The sequence below is a fragment of the Alexandromys fortis genome, unplaced genomic scaffold, assembly GCF_014885135.2.
Source record: "Alexandromys fortis isolate MF-2015 unplaced genomic scaffold, M_Fortis_MF-2015_v1.1 scaffold_170, whole genome shotgun sequence".
Taxonomy (NCBI): domain Eukaryota; kingdom Metazoa; phylum Chordata; class Mammalia; order Rodentia; family Cricetidae; genus Alexandromys; species Alexandromys fortis.
The window spans coordinates 3362851-3381185 of record NW_026068084.1 but is presented as its reverse complement, the minus strand read 5'-3'; the positions used below and the strand labels follow the sequence as shown (position 1 = coordinate 3381185).

Below are 18335 nucleotides of genomic sequence, written 5' to 3'. Positions count from 1 at the left end.
GGACTCCAACATCAATAACCAATTGTATCCATTCTTAAGAAATTGAGCCACTCCAGAGGCCCCTGGCAGTCTGTATGGGACATTTGTTCTGAGACCAGCATGGACAAACTGGTGGTGAAGGGGCATTTGGGGGGCTGCAGCAGTATCCCGGCTGACAATCTTAGAATCTGGGAGACCTAGCCATGCCCTGGGCCAGATTTTCCATGTCTGGGAAATTTCAGCATTCCATCTTGGCTGACATGGGCAGACTGAGGGTTGGGATTCAAATAGATAGTTGGGTGTAAATTTTTAGCAAATAATAGGGAATTTTTGCTGATAGAAACCAATGTTTTTTTTTTTTTTTTGATAGACATCTTCAGCTCTCACTTGAGATCAAGTGTGTGCTTGAGTTGGGGAGGTGAAGAGGGAGGAGAGAGGGAGAGAGAAATGAGGAAAAAGAGATGAATGAATGCACTTCAATCCTGTATCTGGACACATCTGGTCTCCCTTAACTCCACATCTTGGGATCTGACTTAGGTAAGGAGATGAGAAAATTTTTGTTCTGGTCAGTTTGAGTTTCATCCTCCCTTGGGCAGTAAGGTACCACACCACTCTGTGAAAGGGAGACAGCTGGGTAAAGCCACTCCAGTTTCCAGATGATACTGGAGAAAACATCACAATAGAATCATTCCTATATGGGTGGCCCGGGAAGGACATGTTCTCTTTTAGCTTCCGAAAACATGGCTGTTAAATGGTCCGTGCACCCCTTTTCTGCGGGTCCAAGACAGCAGACGCCGCCGATCTTGGAGTGGATATTTGAGTTTGACGTCGGGAAGCACTCTCCAGACCTCAGATTTGCTCGGGAAGGTGCTAAACACTCTGTTGTGGAGACTGAGGAGCTCCGCCTTGGGGCGACCTCACACAGTCTGGACAGCTCAGTGGCAGCGGGATCCTGTCGGGGGAATTTTCGAATTTGGAGGGAGCTGACTAGGTGCTCTGAGAAATCGTTCCCGCCTCCTGTTCTCCAGTTGCTCTCTCTAGAATTGTCAAGTGCTTCTGCCTACATACAGGTGCCAGCTAAAGACCCCACCCAACCCCCGGAGGAAGAGCCACTCCGGAGGGGCCTTGTCTATCTTTCCAGTCCCGGGGCGGGGGAGAGACTCCGGACCCTGAAAGGGAGGGGTGGGGGGGTGGAGGTAACTAGAATGGCGAGGCTGCCCATTGGTTGGGAGGCACCATGTGAACCACACTGGTTGGCTAGGGGAAGGGAGGAGGAGGAGGCGGTTTCCCGGGCAACCGGAGGGCAAGGAGAGGCTGTAGTGGCAGAGCCCGGGCTGAGGAGCGCTGCCGGTCAGAGTACAGAGCAAGACTGGCTGGAGGCTGTGGCTCCAGAAGCCGGCGGCGTGGGCGCAGGTAGGACCCTGCGCTGCCTTCTTGGGGTCAAGCCTGGCCGGGCTGTCCACTAGGACCAGCCTGGGGAAAGTTTGCGACCCAATTGGATTGACAAAATAAGAGGACTTAAAGATGCTCTGGGTGGGCTTGGAGGTCCAGGCAGGGTGGGGTTGCAGAGGGGACAGGGCTAGGCTGGGAGACCGCACCCTTACTCCAGGACCTTTAAGTAGGGCGAGGAGCCTGTGAAGCCACCAGGTTGCATCACAGAAACCTCACAGGCGAACGCTCAGCTGCACGCATAAGCAGGCCGGCCAGTCCACACACCCTTGTTCAGAGATGATTTGAGAAACTTCCCCAGCAGATGCTGGGCTAGCTGCACTGCGTCCTGAGACCCGTGGCTGTGAGCCCTCGCTCTTTCTCAGGCCTCAGCACGAAATTGCAATTGCGCACGCCCCCATTCGGAGTGGGCGTGTGCCCCGCTCAGTATGCGCGACCAAGGCGGCCCATCTCCTTGCGCGTGTTCTTCTGTTTTTGAGCGCTCTGTTTTGTGTTTCTCTGGCCCCACTCTGTGATTGTGCCTCTGGGTTGTTCAGGCATCTGGGTCCCTGTTAATCTGTTGTTGTGGGCGTCTGCAAACACTCTCTGGGATGCTGGGGGCTGAGTACCACTATTCCTAGCTTTTTCTGTCTGGGTCTGTTTTCTCTCTCTCTCTCTCTCTTTCTCTCTCTCTCTCTCTCTCTCTCTCTCTCTCTCTCTCTCTCTCTCTCCTTTCTTTTCTTGTTTCTCGGTATGTTTATGTGTGGTTTTATATTGGTGCCTCTGTTTCTGGCCACATTTGTCTCCAAATATAGGTCTGGTACTCATCTGCGTGTGTCGGTCTGTGTGTGTGTCCGTGTGTGATCGGAGCAGCTGTAGGTGTGCGTGTGCGTGTGTGTACGCGTGCTCTGCCTGTATATGTCTTGTCTCTCTAGTCTGCCTTCTCAATGGGTCTTCCCATGCCAGCAAGAGGATGGGGGTAGGTTGATCAGAGCCTGAGCTGGGGAACCAGGCCAAGCCTGGTTCCGTGGCTGTCTCTCTCTCACACACACACTCCATTCCCGGCAGCTGCAGGACCCCAGGCAGAGTTTGAGAAGAGGCACCCAAGCACTGGAGCCCAGGCTCTCCCTGGTGAGGGGTGCGCTTGACCAGTCAGCTCTTTTCTTTCTTGCAAAGGGACTTCGGTGGTGGCAGCTTGCACTGCCCAGCTGGGGCCCTAGTGACTTATTTTTGTGTGTGATCCTTTCTTTTCTTGAGGAAGAGGCGGGAGCATGCTCTGCTCGCTGGTGTGCTCAGATAAAGGCGCTGGGGTTGTGGGCTGTGTCAATCCTCCTGGCAGAAGTGTCTGGTTCACAGACTCCTTTGGGAGCACTCCACCTAAGTCCTAAGCCCACTATTCTTCCTTGCTACTCTACCATACATTTTATGAGACTTGCCTATCGCTCTGTTGATAAAAGGTTAGGTCTGCAAGACGCCCTCTGGCTCTCCCATTCGCACAAGAAAGCTGAATTAGGGATGCACTCCTCTTACAAAATAACACTGACCAGGCTTCCCTTTCACAACCCTCCACCTTCAGCCTGGGCTGGAAACCAGAAATGAGAGCTGCTGCGGAGAGGAGGGAGAAGATCAAACAGACAGCGACCAATTTTGCAAACTTAGGAGAAATCAGCAAAAGGTAGAAAGTAGGCTCAGGCTCCCAACATCTCAGCGGGAATGGGTCCAGCTTGCAAGCCCTAGCCTGCCGCTAGCTCTGGCATTGGAATCTCACTGGCTATTCAGGGGCACTGGGTCTTCCTACAGTAAAGGACCTCAGTAGCACTCTGAGGGAATCTCTGCCTTGAAGACTAAACTCTGTCCTGGTACCCTGTGGGTTGAATCTGCAGACTGATCCCCTGTACCCCTGTTGTGATTGTCCAGAGGAAGGAGTAGGATTAGGTGTGGAATGGGAAGTTGAAGCCCAGTGGAATCTGTGTTTGGTCCAAGACCCCTGGCAGTGTGTTTAAATACCTGTACCATGGCCAGGCTAGTCTTCGGAATGTCTAGATCATGGAGCTTGCCCATAAGGCTCGCGAGCTCACCTGATGGTACCAGCTGCTCTATCCCCCTCCACCCCTGTCCCAGGCTGATTGACTGACATCTGGGTAACACAGAGGACAAGCTGGCGCCGAACAGCTGCATTTGGGGATCCCTCCAACATGTTCACTTTCTAATGAACTAATTTAATGTTCTCTTAGTCTTGCCTCCTCCCCATCTCCACCTCCAAGCACGCTTAAACTTCTGGAGACTTCTCTGGCAGTAAGGAAGCGGGGCATTTGCTCTTACGACGTTTCCTCCCCTTGCCAGTCAGAACGCACATCAGAGAAGGCATTGACAGCAACATCCTTGCTTCCTGGTGACTCCTGCCACAGAGCCCAGGGCAACAGTGGCCCCAGAGCTGGGGCAGACTGCCTTCTAGAGAAAACAAAAGGCTTGCAGGAGGTGTGGCACATCTTCTCGCTCCCTGCTGCCAGGGAAGACACTTCCGTGGCGACAGCGTCTGTCCTCGTGTGCTTTCAGGGTGTGTGCGCCTGTTGGTGTGATAGAATGTGACAGGGTCTCACCCGGGAGAGAGGGCTGGTTCAAGCCTGGTGCAGGGGCCAGAACTGTCCTGGCAGACAGACGCAGGCGGAGTCCAGGACTGGAGAAGTCCTCCCAGGAGGAGACCCTTCTGAGCACTGGGTTTTTTTTTTCTTTCTTTCATTATTATTTGTGAGCCTAGGCAGGAACTATAAGAAGTATGGACTCTGAACTAGACAAATGGCAGTGATCTTCTCTGTGTGGACATAGGTGGGAATTTTGAAGCCAGACCTGGCTTCCAGTTCTAGACACATGGCATCTTAACTATCTTTTGTTTTAGGGGAGTTGTTTGACTGCTCTCGTTAAGTGTCCAACGAAAAGCCAGGTGACTGGCACATGACTAAGGGATTTATTGAATAAATGGATATGTGTATCAGTAGCACCAGAGACACAGCAGGCATTCAGTTAAATGCCTTAGCAGGTCACATGTTAAATGAATGCCATCCTTTCGTTATTAGTGTTACCTGCACTTTCTAGATGAGAGAAGTTAAGATACTCCAGCAAGGTCACACCGTGAGGCAGTGCAGAGTTGAGGCTCAACCCAAGCTACAATGATCCGAATCTTCCACTAGGTCGGAGACCACATCTGGAAAGAGCTCTGCTTGGAGGAGGTTTGCTAGTTTTCTTGCATTGTTCTCTGGAACTGTCTTTCCTAGAGATGTCTCGGAGGGGTTGATGTCCAGGGTGCTTGTGGGCAGCCCAAGCGTGCTTAACTATTTCCTGGGCCCTTAGAGAACTTCTGAAATCTTGCCCTCAGGTGTCCCTTTTCTGGACTTTCAGCTCCTCATTGATTCTTAATCCAAATCAGAAGGGGCAGTGTGACTTGCTGAACTCTGTTGGGGTCCAGTGTGTGGCATAGGGCAAGCCACACTTCTCAGGGGTGCACCTGGGAACCTGCATTTCCTTCTACAGCATCTCTCCCAGGTACTCCCCACCCCTGTCTTTCTCTTCTCATGAGCCCTCTGTTGCCAACCCTCCCGTCTGCTGTACAACCTGCCTTGGCAGTGAGCTGCATGGAAGCCTGACAGAGGGTGGTGACAGAGGATGCCTTTGGCCTCATTTCAAAGTGGCTGCTGATCAGGACAGCTGCAAGGGAGACTTCTGGGGGCTTCTGTCTTATGCTAACTCTGACTGGATCTGGCTGTAGCTCTCCCGGAGACTGGCACCGACTGAATTGCTGGGAGGCTAGTGTTTGGTTAAAAATGCTGGCAAGAAGCTAGTGCTTTTTAGTAAGCCCCTGCCACCCCCTCAGCCTTTGTTTTCCAAGGTGCTAGAGGAGAGGCATTTGGTATTATCCTGATGGCATTCTCAGGCCTGTCCCCACCTCTTAAATCACGCAGGGAAGTTGCACTCAGTGATCATGTTCCTCTGGAGTGCTCTCTTCTCTCCCCTCCTCCCTGGCTTCCAGAGCTTCTGTGACAACGTCAGGTAAGAGGTGACCAGTGTCTGCTTTGCCTGCAGGTTCCAGCAGGGAATGCAGCTCCATGCCATAGCTGCTTTCCAGCTCTGTCTGATCCATGCTGCTCTTTCCCCTCCCTGTGGCCAGGCTGTGTCACCTGCCACACACCACACCCTCCAGCTGGAACTGGGGAGGCCGCGATACTGGTGTTTCCGCTTCCATGAGCATCTCCCCCTTTCTCATCATCCCATGGTGCCTTATTGCTGCCCTGACAGCAAGCCCCCACGTGGGCTTTTCCAGCACCACCCTGCTATTTCAAGAGCAGGCGACATAGGGAGTCCATGAGTCACCCCCCAGGTTGCTAGCCCATGGATGTGATCCATGGTGGGTTCAGAAAAAGACTGCTGGCTGCTGCTGGGCCCAGGCCTTGCTGTTTGACTCCAGATGGCAGGCAAGACAGCTCGAGCACCACACTGAACCAAAGACAAAATCTGACTGTTGAACATTTTTCTCTTCAGGTCAGTGTCTCTCTGCAGGAAGGAAGATGACAGCCGGGAGGGGAGCCACTGTGGAGACAAGCACTCACAGGAGCTCCGAGGAGCGGCTGGCAGAGAGGTGTTTGTGCTGATTTATAGGAGCCAAGGGCAGTGAGAGGGATGTGGATGCTATCAGCTTGGTGGATTAAATGCCCATTTCCATTGTTATTGACATATAAATTATCTGTGCCAAGCAGACAGTGAGGCAGAGAATTCCTGGGGCAGGGATGTGGCACACGCCCCAGGACATGGACTCCTCTTTGCCCAGATCTGTCCTTTGGGCTCTTGTAAAGTGAATTGCAGACCTGAAGTGAAACTCTGCTCCTCATCCTCGAGATGTCAGTGGCAGCCTCCTTCATCCCCAAGGCATCGCTGGCCAGCCAGGTTCCCAAGTGGCTTTCAAGAAGATGGCAAGAGCTTTGAAGAGATAGCACAGTCTCCCTTCTGGTGGGACCTGGTCTGGTGTGCACGGGTCGCTGTTGTGCGGGTCACTTGGGTCTACTGTGGATTTAGAATACCGTTGAAGGAGCTTTTATGCCCGGGAAATGGAATCGATTTCGGAGTCAAGCCAACAGCAGAAGAGAAAGCCTGTCACTCATGGACTGGAAGACCAAAAGAGGGTAAGTGATAGAACTTTGTTTATTGTTGGCTGCCTGGAGGTGGAGTTGCTAGGTGCGGCTTAGAGGTGATCAGTTAGTAGAACTGTGTTCATTGATCAGACCTGTCTGTCTCTTTCTGCTTAGGAGGTGATGCGGTTGCTCCTGACTTTGGTGTCCTAGTGCTGTTTTTTGCTTTGGGTTGTTGGTGGTTAATGTGTGAGAGGAATGAAAAGAAGGAATATTTTAATGCCTGGAACTAGGGAAAGCAAAGACTTTACACACTTTACAGAAGTTAGCAAAAAGTCCTGGTGTTCTCAAAGTCAGTCTGGGTTCCTTTGTGCTGCAGTTGTTCTGGGTGTGTGTGCACACTTTGCCTTCTGGTCATGGTGCTCCTTCCTGAGATGGTTTTGTTTAAGGAATTTTTTTTTGTGTTTTCTACCTGCTCTTGCATATAAGGATCAAAAATGCACCTTGTGAACTCTCTGGTCCCGTTTGTCACAGTCATTTAAAGTGGCCCATTGAGTGCAGGTCACTGGCTATGATTGGTCTGAAAGCCACAGTCACCCAGGACTTGTGTCTGCCGGTTAACTTTCAACTCTTCTTCAGAAGCCAGGCACACTAGGGAGACCCACTGGCATGCTGTAGCTGACGGTTTAGAAGCGAACCTGTGGCTGGGTATGGCCAGGGGCTAACAAGGGTTATACTTGTTGATGTAGAACCAGAGACTGTATTTGTCTGCAAATGGACCCAGTGTTTTCATTGAAGTGTGGGGATGGTACCCAAGCTTGTAGCATTCTATCCAGGTGATGAGGTACCGTGTTCTCTCCCCTTGTGAGTTTCAAAGATCAACTCTCCCCGTGTGTAATACCAATGGCTTTTTAACCCTTCCTATTAGATTTTAGCTGTGGTGTGTGCACGGTGCGCATGTGCCTGCGTGTACACAGCTTTTGTATTGGGACTTACACTGTCTTTAAAGAATACATATAAATTGAAATACATCTTAAAAACACAAACGCCGACTCCATTCCTTAAAGCAAGAATCGCTCCAAAGCCTGGGCCCCCTTGATTCAGGAAGAACGCCTCCATCTCAGGCACCTAGATAAGTGAGATTTGTTTTGTGGAGTTTGATTGCCAAGTATAGAGCCTGCTAGATCTTCTGCTCCAGTTTCAGTGGGCGCGTTCCCAGAGCTAGAAGGAACATTGATTGCAGTGAGCGGCCTGAGGAATGCCTGCATTTGACAGTGTCAGCCAAGTTTGGGATCCAGACACTTAGCCGAGGAACATTTGAGACCTCTGATACTGTAGAAAATTTTAATTGGGCTGGTACACTAAGATAATATGCAATTACGATGGCTCCTCCTTGGCTAGGTGTAGCTGTTTGCATTTCCCATCTGTTCTTGGCTTGGGCTGGGCTGGGTCCGCATGTACCACCGAGCCTCTGGAAGGAGAATACAACCCCAAGTGAGGCTCGGCGGCAGCTGGGGTAACATCAATTGGTCATGCTCAGCTGACATTCATTTTAACTTGAACTCTAGCCGTCATGGTGATTATTAAATTTATAATGATATATGTAAGATCCATTTTAATGGCTCTCCATGCTCGGGTGAGCCCTCGCTTGTGCTGGGAAAATAAAGCTTAATAGAGTATTACATTTCATTTTCTACTGAATTTTCTGGGCAGAGGTTGAAACTTGGCTTAGGAGGAATTAGATTGTTTTCTCTGATAGTCGATGTGATCGAGTTCAACATTGCTGAAGAATAAGTCTGGGCTTCCAGAACCCTGCCACTGCAGCCGCTTCTGTTGGCAGTGGCAGCTTCTGTTGTGTGCCTGTGTGTGTTTGTGGGTAAACACACGTCCCATTTGCGTCAAGTGTGAAGCTAAACAAGCCTCACAGCATGCAACCTGGAATGTCCTGTCCACAGGGCTGACAGGCAGCTCTGCAGTGTTTGGCTCCTGCCTCAAAGGAGCTAAGAGCTCCTCTTTTGGGGGGACTGGCTGAAAAATCCCACAAAGACAAGGAATCTGCAGGGGGGATGCTGGGAAGCTGGGGAGCTGGAGAGGCTCCACCAACATGAGTTACCCATGGGCCTTTGTGAGATCAATGACACACAGACACAGCAGAGGGCTAACAAGTTGAACTTTTGCTGTATTTCCTACTATCATGAGCAGCAGGGGATGCTTCCTTGTGCTTGGTGGGGGCTTCATTTTGCTTTCCCTGTGGATGGAGTGACTGGTTCAGGGCCCACCTGGGATGTGGTCTTTGGAGACCCTCATTGTGTGGGTGAAGGATGCCATGGTCCGCAGGAGGAGAAAGCTGAGCTCACATCCTAATGCTGCTGTAGGTATGTTAGATCCAGTATCCAGTAAAGCAAAAGCTTCTAAGGTTTCAGATTGGTGGATTTTTTATGCGTTTTATATATCTATGTAGCTACCCCATAAATCAAGATATGTAATATCTCTTTCTAAAAAATCAATTATGTTTTTAAATGTGTGTGTTGCCTGCATGTATTTATGTACCATGTGCATGCCCGGTACCCGTGGAGTTCAGAAGAGGATGTTGGATCTCTTGGAACTGGGGTAGGTGATGCCTGTGAGCTGTAACTGAACCCAGGCCCTCTGTAAGAGCAACAAGTGCCCTTAACCACTGAGCCATCTCTTCAATCCAAGATATATAACATCTCTTGCTCTGAGTATGGTGAACCGAGTTGAGATTAAGGGGCTTCCACCTCAAGGTAGGCTTTCTGGGGTGGAGACCTAATGGTGAGCAGCTGGCCCTGAGAAGATCTGAAAGTAGCTCTGTTTGGACCATGTAATGGGGGCAGGTGTCTTTCAGAGCTCACAAAGCTCCTTCCTCCAGCGTTGGTGACGTCCCCAGATCCCTCTGCCTCTCTGTCAAATTCAAATCTTGTGCTGAGTCAGGAATCAGGCAAAGAGGCCCTGGGGCTACAAATCAGCATGGACAGAAATCCAGTTGCTTGAGTGCGGCTGTGTGCTGAGAGCATTTACCCAGCACGAAGGGGAGAAGCCAGACTTCCTGACAGACAGCTATTGCTCTGTCATGGGAAGGACTTTTGAATTGATCCCCCCCACTTCTCCTTCTTCACAGGACTGTGTGTGTCCTCCGCCGCAAGCTCTCTCATGGAGGGCAAGTGCTGGATAAATAAGCCTCGTCTGGGGCCCTTCAAAGAGGCTTGGTGACTGAGAAGTGACAAGGGTAACTTAGTTTGAATATTCTTCAGGATGTCACCTACTCAGCAGGAAAGCTTCCTAGAGCTAGTTTTTAAAATGGCTTTGGAGAGGATAGACTCGGGCTTCATGTAATTAAAATTTATAGCATTGGCTGAGCTGCTCCGGATGGTAACCAGCAGCGTCCCACTAAGAGGCACACATCACTCTGCTCGCCGTACCAGCCATTCCTTGTCCTTTGTGTACAACCCTGACTGCCCTGTATCCATGGCCTCGGCTTACAACCGTTTGCCCCAACAAGGACACCCCACTTTATCTAATCACCCCTTCTGAGTTGGCCTGGCATCTGTCTCCTCTAACCTCTGGATTTTTCCATTTCTAATTTCATATCAAAGACAGCTAGCATGGAGGGTGCCATAACGTTCTGGCCAGTTCTCTACTGCACAGTCCACTCCTGGTCAGGTGACTCTACACAGCCTAGATGCTGCCGTCCTGATCAGTGATTTCCTGCTCGTTCCTCCACAGAAGCCACCCTCCTCAGCCCAGCTCTCTCATTCCCTATACCCCACATTTCTCCTGGCTAAACTCTGATGACTTTTCTCGACAGTCGACCCCGTGTCTGAGGCTTTACTTAAATGTTTTCGTCCCCCTCAAAGGACTTCACTCCTGGGCCACTCCCCCACTCCTCACAAAGAATGTATCATCCATGTCGTTCTACACCTCACTCAGGAGCAGTGAAGTAGCTGCTGACTGCACCCCCTCATGTCCTGGATGCTTTATCACGTCATAACCTCTGAACCAGACAGCTGACTCTTAAACAGAGGAAGCTGATCTTGTCCATCACTTCACCTTCTGGAACACAGGAGGCTCCTAAGGCAACTTACTTAAAATAGAAGGGTATATGGTGTTGTGGGTCCTCTTTCTCTTTGATGATGAAGTTGAATTTGGTCCTTTTAGATTTAATATGTTTCCACTAACAGACAGAGGAGGGGAAAATATGACTCAAGCAAACTCTCAAGGGTTCTATGAAGGACTTGAGACATTTGATAAAGAAAGACCAGAGAGTCTCTAGAGAGAGAGTGGTCTCCAAGCAGGTATACTGAAGTGACAATTGGAGTTAGTGTGGACCTGGTGACAAGGTGGGTAGGTGAATCTTAGGCACTGACAAGCATCATTGCTTCTAGGGCTGGAGGGAGCAGTGGCATAGGATGGAGCAGCTGAGCTGTCGATGGGGCATCTGGAAACAGTGGTGCCTTCTCACACTTCTCATGGTGCAAGTACCCTTATGTTTGTTTTGATCCATGAAAGCAGGGTAGTAGTCACTTGTTCCAGTCACAGGGAAAACAAGACCCACAAATGTTCTGATCTTCCTGAGAATAGATGGCCACTTTAGTGGACTTCACTGAAAGTATTAAAAATTATCTCAATGGGCTAAGAACAAGGAAAGTAACTAACGTGTGTCAGGTACCTGCCCTATGCCTTGGAGATACCAGCAGCGTCTCTTATTTTAGTTCTTCCTCAGACCATTATGGCGTTCTTTTTAAATCTGTTTGTTCATTTCATTGTTTTTCCAGTGTTAGGGATCAAATACCAAGCCTGGAAATGATAGCCACCCTAGCACTGAGCTGTTTGCTCAGTCTCTTTCATACAAGTTTTCATAAGCCTTTTCACAGAGGCAAGAACTAGGTTGAGGGTTAAACAGCTTGCAATGTCTGTGAGCTGCAGAACTTCACCGAAATCTTTACCTCTCTGTTAAGTTGCTAGGTCTAAATTTTTAAAATGATCTTTTCAACTTTTTTGCTCTTGTGTATAAATGCACACACATATGAGTGGAAGGGGATTCATGTGCACACATGCCCCCAGGCATGCATAAATACACACACACACACACAATAGTGGAACTGGTCCACATGACATCACACGGATATCCCTTACCCAGTACCGTGACCATGGTAGTCTATAAATCGCTGACACAGCCTTCCCAAGGTGAGTTGCAGGGCTCTGGTCACACAGATCTTCTGTAGAGGAATCTTCCTGTACCAGTGGACTGAGTTCTGAGGTGCTACTAGGGAGACAGATCCTAATGCAACTGGAGGGGATGAGGCCAGAGCCCACCTTCCAGCTCTCTGCACTAACTTTTCTAGATTCTTGGTCCAGCCGCTGTGCTCATACCTCCTGTAGCTGGGGATGTAGCTGTTGCAGCTTGATCTGCCTTCTGGCTGGCCCACCTGTCTTGCTGGTATGAATGGAAGATGTGTCAACCGGGTGGTCAGGGTTGGATGCCGAGGCTGTACAACAGAGCATCTCGCACATCAATGAAGAGAGAGATGGAAAGAGACCAGAGCCGTTTGTGATTCAATCAGTGGGCTGTGAGCTATCATTCAGGCGCAGGGCAGGGGGAGAGGACTGAAGAGGGGCAGGCTTGGTACCTGTCCTCATCCCTAGTAATCACAATCCATCCATTCAACATTTGTTTATGAGAGGATGCTGGGTTTAGGTTCTCAGGTCATGGAGGTAGTGTCAGTTCAAGCAGATAGTAAGTGTCCTTTTCATTTGGAGAAGTCAAGGAAGTCTCCTTGGAGGATAAGTAACCCGAAGTCTATTTGGAAAAGACTAAATGAAAAGCATGAGGAACGGGAGAGGGAGGAAGACTGAGCAAGCAGATCCTGAAAAGTGGTTGCTCTCTGGTGGGGCTGCAGCTGGGGTTACCCCCATTAAAGATTGAATCTGTCCTTCCAGAATTCATGTTTTAAAACCCTAACCACCACCCCCAAGCACCACCCAAAGGGACAGTAATTGGAGAAAAGACCTTTAAGAAGGCAATTAAGGTTCAACAAGGTCCTAAGGCTGTGGACCTACTCCAATAGGATCTGAGTCTTATAAGGAGGAAGACTCCTTAGGGATGAAGCAGAGCGAGGCCATGTGAAGGCAGACCGGAAGGCTGCTGTCTGCATACCAAGTAGGAATGCTGGAGGTTGTGAGCTCTTTGCTATCCAGCCTGTAGACACTTGAGGCAGTGCTCCCTAAACGTGTCCTAGCCGGTAGAGCGTTGTCGTGGTAGCTAATGCAAGCTAAAGAGAACACGTTAGAGGCCATATGCCCACAGCTGCCTCTTCTGGAAGTGCCCTGAGGACACTCACCAGCTCTGATGTCTCCCCTGACAACATAGAATCCCAGAGATGAGGGGGTGGTTGTGTGTGTGTGTGTGTGTGTGTATGTGTATACCAGAGGATATAACCTCCAAAACAGCTCCCACTGTCTTTGAGACAGGATCTCTCATTGGCCTAGAACTCACCTATTAGGTTAGGTCACTGGCCAGTGAACCCCAAAGAACCTCCTTTGTCTGCCTCCCCAGGGCTAAGATTGCAAGAGTATGCCGACTATGTCTTGTGTGTGTGTGTGTGTATCATGGATGGGGGACATTCTGGGGGTCAAACCCAAGTCCTTGAGTTTGCAAAGCAAGCACTTTACTGCTTATTTCTCCAGGCCCTGGTTGTGGCTCTCTAAGACCTTTGGGTACACCCTCCCCCCCCCCATGACCTGCACCTGTCGCAGGAAAGCAACTGATGCTATCTCCATTTGGTGTGAGGCACAAGAGCTACAGAAAGACACAGGGCTGCGTAAAGAGCACATGGCCCATTGGCAATCAAAAGTAGGTGGCCCTACCCCTGCCTTCCCTTTCCCACGGACAGTTACTTTCCAGGGAGTGAAACAGCCTTCCTCAGTCAGTAGAAATGAGTTTGTATTTTACCCCCCTCAGCTAGCTCTCCACTGGGGAAGAAGACTTGGTAGATTTCTGGAGATCTCATCTGGACACCAGAAAATGTGGATAACATTTGCAGACCCTTCATATATGGCCACACCTCCTTTCTTTACAACCCCCAAAAGTTCCATAAGGACCCCTCAGCATACGAGCATTGGGTTCCCTCTTGCCTTTCTGATCTGCCCACATGGGCTTCCAGAAACCAAGCGGCAGAGCCCTCAGACTGAAAGAGGGCAGGGGACCAGTGGTAAGCAGTGAGCAGGGTTGCATCACCTGCATCTTCAGCTGGCATTCGGGGCAGGCATGTTTGTCAAAGTCTTCCATCAGCCACTGACGTCCGAGACTTTGCTTTCCCCCCTTGGTCAGTGCTGATTCCTTTTGTTCCTGCTTTAAACTAGCCTGGGCGGAGCTTTAAATGAGAAGGGAACATGTGGCAAAGCCACCTCAGTTGTCCAGTATTGTTACCCACGTAGCTATGGGACTTTTTAATGTTAGAGAATTTATCTAACCTTTCTAACATTCGTCTTCGAGGTGAGATTTAGGAAGCTACAAATGGTACCTGGAGAGAACCCCGAGACACGTCATTGGTCATACTTAGCACAGCACTAAGCTGTTGAGTGAAAGCTGCTAGAATTCCCAGCCTTGAACTTCCCTGAACCTGGCAGAAACCCTCTCAGTGTTGTGGTTGGGGAGTAGCTGGGTGACATCTGGCACTGGGGTTTGCTTCTGGCTTAAACCTCTGCTGCTGTGCACCCTTCTGGAGGCAAAATTCACGGCCAAACCCTCTTTGTGTGACACTGTTGTCGGGACACCATTGACTCCATCATTCTGCATGCCTCTCACATGGGGGGGGGGGGAGGTTGAGGCTTCTATGTGGGTCTGAGACGCCCATTGCAGTTTGAGTTTTTGCTGCAGGATGACTTTGTGAGGATCATCTGCTGTGCTTTGTGGCACCCCCTAAAAGTCAAGCACCAGAGGGAAAGTCTGCTTACCCACAGGTGCATTTCAATTCTTCAAGGTTCTCTAGAGTCACCCAGGTTCCGTTCTCCCGCAGCTTAGATCAGATTCCTGCATGCCCGGGGTTTGAATCAAAATAATGACATCTCCGACTCCCATCTTCAGGGCATTAAATTTTAATCTTCCTTCTCTTTGGGATAATTAGAAAGAGAGAGCTAGTCGTGGGGGCTGGGAAGCAAACTGGGAATAGGCGTGGGGACAGGAACCAAGCAGGGGGTTTTGTAAGGCAGCTTCTTCTGAAGCTAGGCAACAACTCTGGGGACTTGTGGCTGCATGCTGAATCCATTTGCAGGGATGAAGGACTGGGCCTGAGGTGGGTGGCAAGGAGGTCAGGCCAGGGTGGCTCCGGACAGGGACCTGGGGCAGGGCTGTGCATTTTGCACTAGGAGGGAGACTGAGAAGTCCCCTCGGGTGATCACGGGGCTGTTGCTTTTGCTAAGCTGAGTGGGCAAAGACCAGGATCCTCAAAGCCATGCTTGTTGCCAACACCCACACTCCTGGGAGGGCTGGGTGCAGGGCCTTGTGAGCTAATAGTCTGCATGTTGGTCATAGCTAGTTCAGTCCTCTGACCCCATCCCTTGTAATGCCATCATAGAGACAACAACCAGGCTATTTGGGAACACCAGAGTCCAAGTTCCTGTTGACATCAGAGGTGGGGGTGGAAGGCTCCTTCTGGGTTCCTCAAAGGGTAGGTTAGGATGAGGTGAGAAACTTCTTGGGAGAGTCTACGTGCACATCAAAATATTTCTTTTTTTTTTCCATCTGTGGTTATAATTTAAAATTTCAATAAGCCAAAGTCCTCAATGACATGCACCATCCTCATGGAAAGCTACAAAATAGAACAAAGCATCGTAGCTTCCAGACCCCATGCAACTTAACGTGTGTATCCTGCCTGCTGTGGATTGCTTAGGCTGGCTCTTGCCCGGGGTCATTCAGTTTCATGGTGGTTTCGTCAGGACGTGCAGTACAGTGTGTGTCTAACAGCAGAGGACCCGCAAATGCTCGTTGAATGGATGGGAGACAGTAGGCACTCTGAATGGGAGTGGGCACAAAGAGGAGTTAGGACTCCACTTTGGCTATGATCTAGAATCGGTGTCAAAACAATAGCGGGCGAAAACGGAATAGGTCTTAGCTGTCCGAGTATCTGAATGGAGAGAGGCGTCTGGTCTGGGGGCCACTGCTTAGGTGTGGCTGGATCACACTCGTGAGTCTCTGCACATGGGGGAATTCTGAACTGTCTCGTGATTATGAACCTGCCATTCCTTTGCTTCTGCCACAGATGTCCCTCTCTTTCTGAGCTTCCGTGTGGCTATGGTGATGGTGACCTAGGGAGGTCATTCTACAGATGTCTGCATGGGCTATTTAGAAGTTCAATAAGAACGTGATTCATATACATCTCAAAGGGGAAGCGCTGAGGAATAGGTCTAGAATATCTCCTTCCATGTTCTAGCACAGAGGAGCAAACTGAGAGACTTGGCAGAAGGGGAATCTCTGTTTCCTTAGGGAGGGGCATCCCACCAAAGTCCACAGAATGCCAGGAATGCGGACAGATGACCTAGCAGTTGGTAGAGAAATGCTTAAGCTCTCCTAGAAGGAAAAGTCTGTGGAGCTGGGCTTGTGGTGCCCTTCATCCCAGAAACTCTGAGAAAATGAGAATGGTGGCCAAGAGAAACATTCTGAGCCTAGAGAACCAATCGAGGCAGGCACTGAATCAGACATGCCCTGCGAAGGGCCCGCAGTCAGGTAACTTGAGTTGCTGACTGCTCACGCCTCTGTGGTGTGGGGTCCACTTCTCTGCATTTCCCACTGCTCCAGCCACCGTCCCTCCCTGTCCCTTTTCCCCAGCCCCCTTACTCTGCCGATCTTCAGGGATAACCCTCAGCAGCCCACTAGTCCTCATCAGCTCCACCCTCACTGTCTGCTCCTTAGCAAAGTCCGTAGACCATCTTATCAACCCTTCCCTCTGAGTAGATTTGGTGGCAGACTTCCTCCTTTACCCTAGTCAGGCTCCGTCTGTTGGTTCAGTCTTGACAGCTATCCTGACTGAAGCCTGCCCAAGAATACCTCTTTCGAAGTCAGGCATGGTAGTGCACACCTGTAATCCTAGCACTTGAGAGGCTGAAGAAGGAGGATTGAGGCTAACCTCGGCTATTTAGTGAGACCTTGTCTCAGAAAACAAGACCATGAGAAAAAGCAAAGTGAAAAGGCTGTTGTCAGTTTAGTAAGATGTTCCCCTCCCACAATATCTGATCAAGTTTTTTGCCATTCCTTGATGAAGAAGTCATGGACCTGCCTTCAACAAGGATCCTATTAGGTCAGTTTAGCAAGAAACCCCACCTCTGATTTTTGCCTAACTTTCCTCAGGCCCCTCACTCTGCTCTGGCCACACAGGTCCCAAGCTATCTTTATTGTCTTTAGAGTTGAACCCTGCCTCTGTTTCTCTTTCGATTTCTCTCTTGCTATGGTCTTAAATAAACTCTTTTTTGTTTGTTTTGTTTTGTTTTAACAAGCACCAGAATGTTTACATTTTAAAACAAGATTTATTTATATTTGAGTGTTTGTCTGTGTGTATGTCGGTATGCCACATACACATGCCTGGTATCCTTGGAGGCCGGAAGAAGGTGTTGAATGCCCTGCAATTGGAGTTGCAGCTAGTTATGAGTTGTCGGGTAGCTGGGAACTGAACCCTTTTGCAAGAGCAGCCAGGGAGCTGTTGAGCCATCTTGCTAGCTCAGAATATTTCCGTTGGTGAACAAAGCTGAGCTGGAGAGATGTTGGCCTTTGGATGTGCTAATTACCGAGTTCTGTGTCTGTGCCCTGACCAGTCAGTTATGGCTAATGTCAGGCAGTCACATGGTGTAGAACCTCACCTTTGAGGGTGACTCGCTCCCAAGAGGCATGGCTGGATGGGCAGTGATGGGCATCTCTATTTAATTGGGTAAAATTTGACATAAGAGGGGCAGAAGACGGTGAGGGGCAGGAGGCATACTCAGTAGTAAGTGGTCCAGAAATTGTCTTGTGAATGTCTTCCTCTCTGGACCATCTCACATTGTGACATCACATGAATGAATGACATCACGTGAATTACCATCAACCCCATACCTTCTTAGGTTTCATAAGCTGACAAGAGGAACATAGCAGACACGGCAAAGCTTTCCATGGCGGAGAACAGGAAGCTGGACAGAGTGGGATGAACTTCGGCAGTCAGGAGTCTGGGTTTGGATCTTGTCTTAGCTGTTGTCTTGATCTTAGGGAAGCCTCCGGACCTCTCTGCCTCACCTACCAAATGGAAATCCTGAGAGTTTCATTTATGAAGCACTTGATATATGTAAAGTACTTGATGCAGCAGCACCCAGTGAGCTCGCGCCTATGTGCGTCTCAGCTCACACGGAGCTCCAACACTGCGCTTTGCTGTTGAGGGTCTTGTGGGTTCCTTGTCTTCAGGAGTCTGAAAGAGCACCCTTGGTTCTGCTCTCAGCTTGTGAGCTCCCAGAGATACAGCTCTGACTTGGCGGTCACTTCTTGCCCTTGTTCCTTCTTATTCTGTTCTGACATTATTATAACTTTTTTTCTGCAATTTGGGATATAGGTCGCTTTTAAGGGGAACCTTATGCTTGGAAGACAGGGCTGGTTACAGCCTCAATGTCTTTTGTCCTGGACACCGTCCATGATATTGAGTTATTGTAGCAAGCTGAGGGAGCCAACTCACTCTGTAGATAGAGATTGAGGGGGCTTGACAAGGTGAGTGGCGGATGCGTGCATTCTCCCCTCCCATGGCCATCAATCACTGGCAGGAACCAGATAGGGCGGCG

At 49.8% G+C, this 18335-nt stretch overlaps 1 protein-coding gene across 1 annotated transcript in view; it reads left to right on the top strand.

Annotated features, from left to right (window-relative positions):
• The first annotated feature begins 1339 nt into the window (after positions 1 to 1339).
• Nav2 (neuron navigator 2) overlaps positions 1340 to 18335 on the top strand; it is a 625897-nt gene continuing 608901 nt past the window's right edge. The window contains exons 1-2 of the mRNA XM_050122142.1: positions 1340 to 1392; positions 5941 to 6578. Of these exons, the coding sequence (XP_049978099.1) occupies positions 6504 to 6578 (75 nt within the window). The 5' untranslated portion in view covers positions 1340 to 1392; positions 5941 to 6503. The remainder of the gene's footprint in view (positions 1393 to 5940; positions 6579 to 18335) is intronic.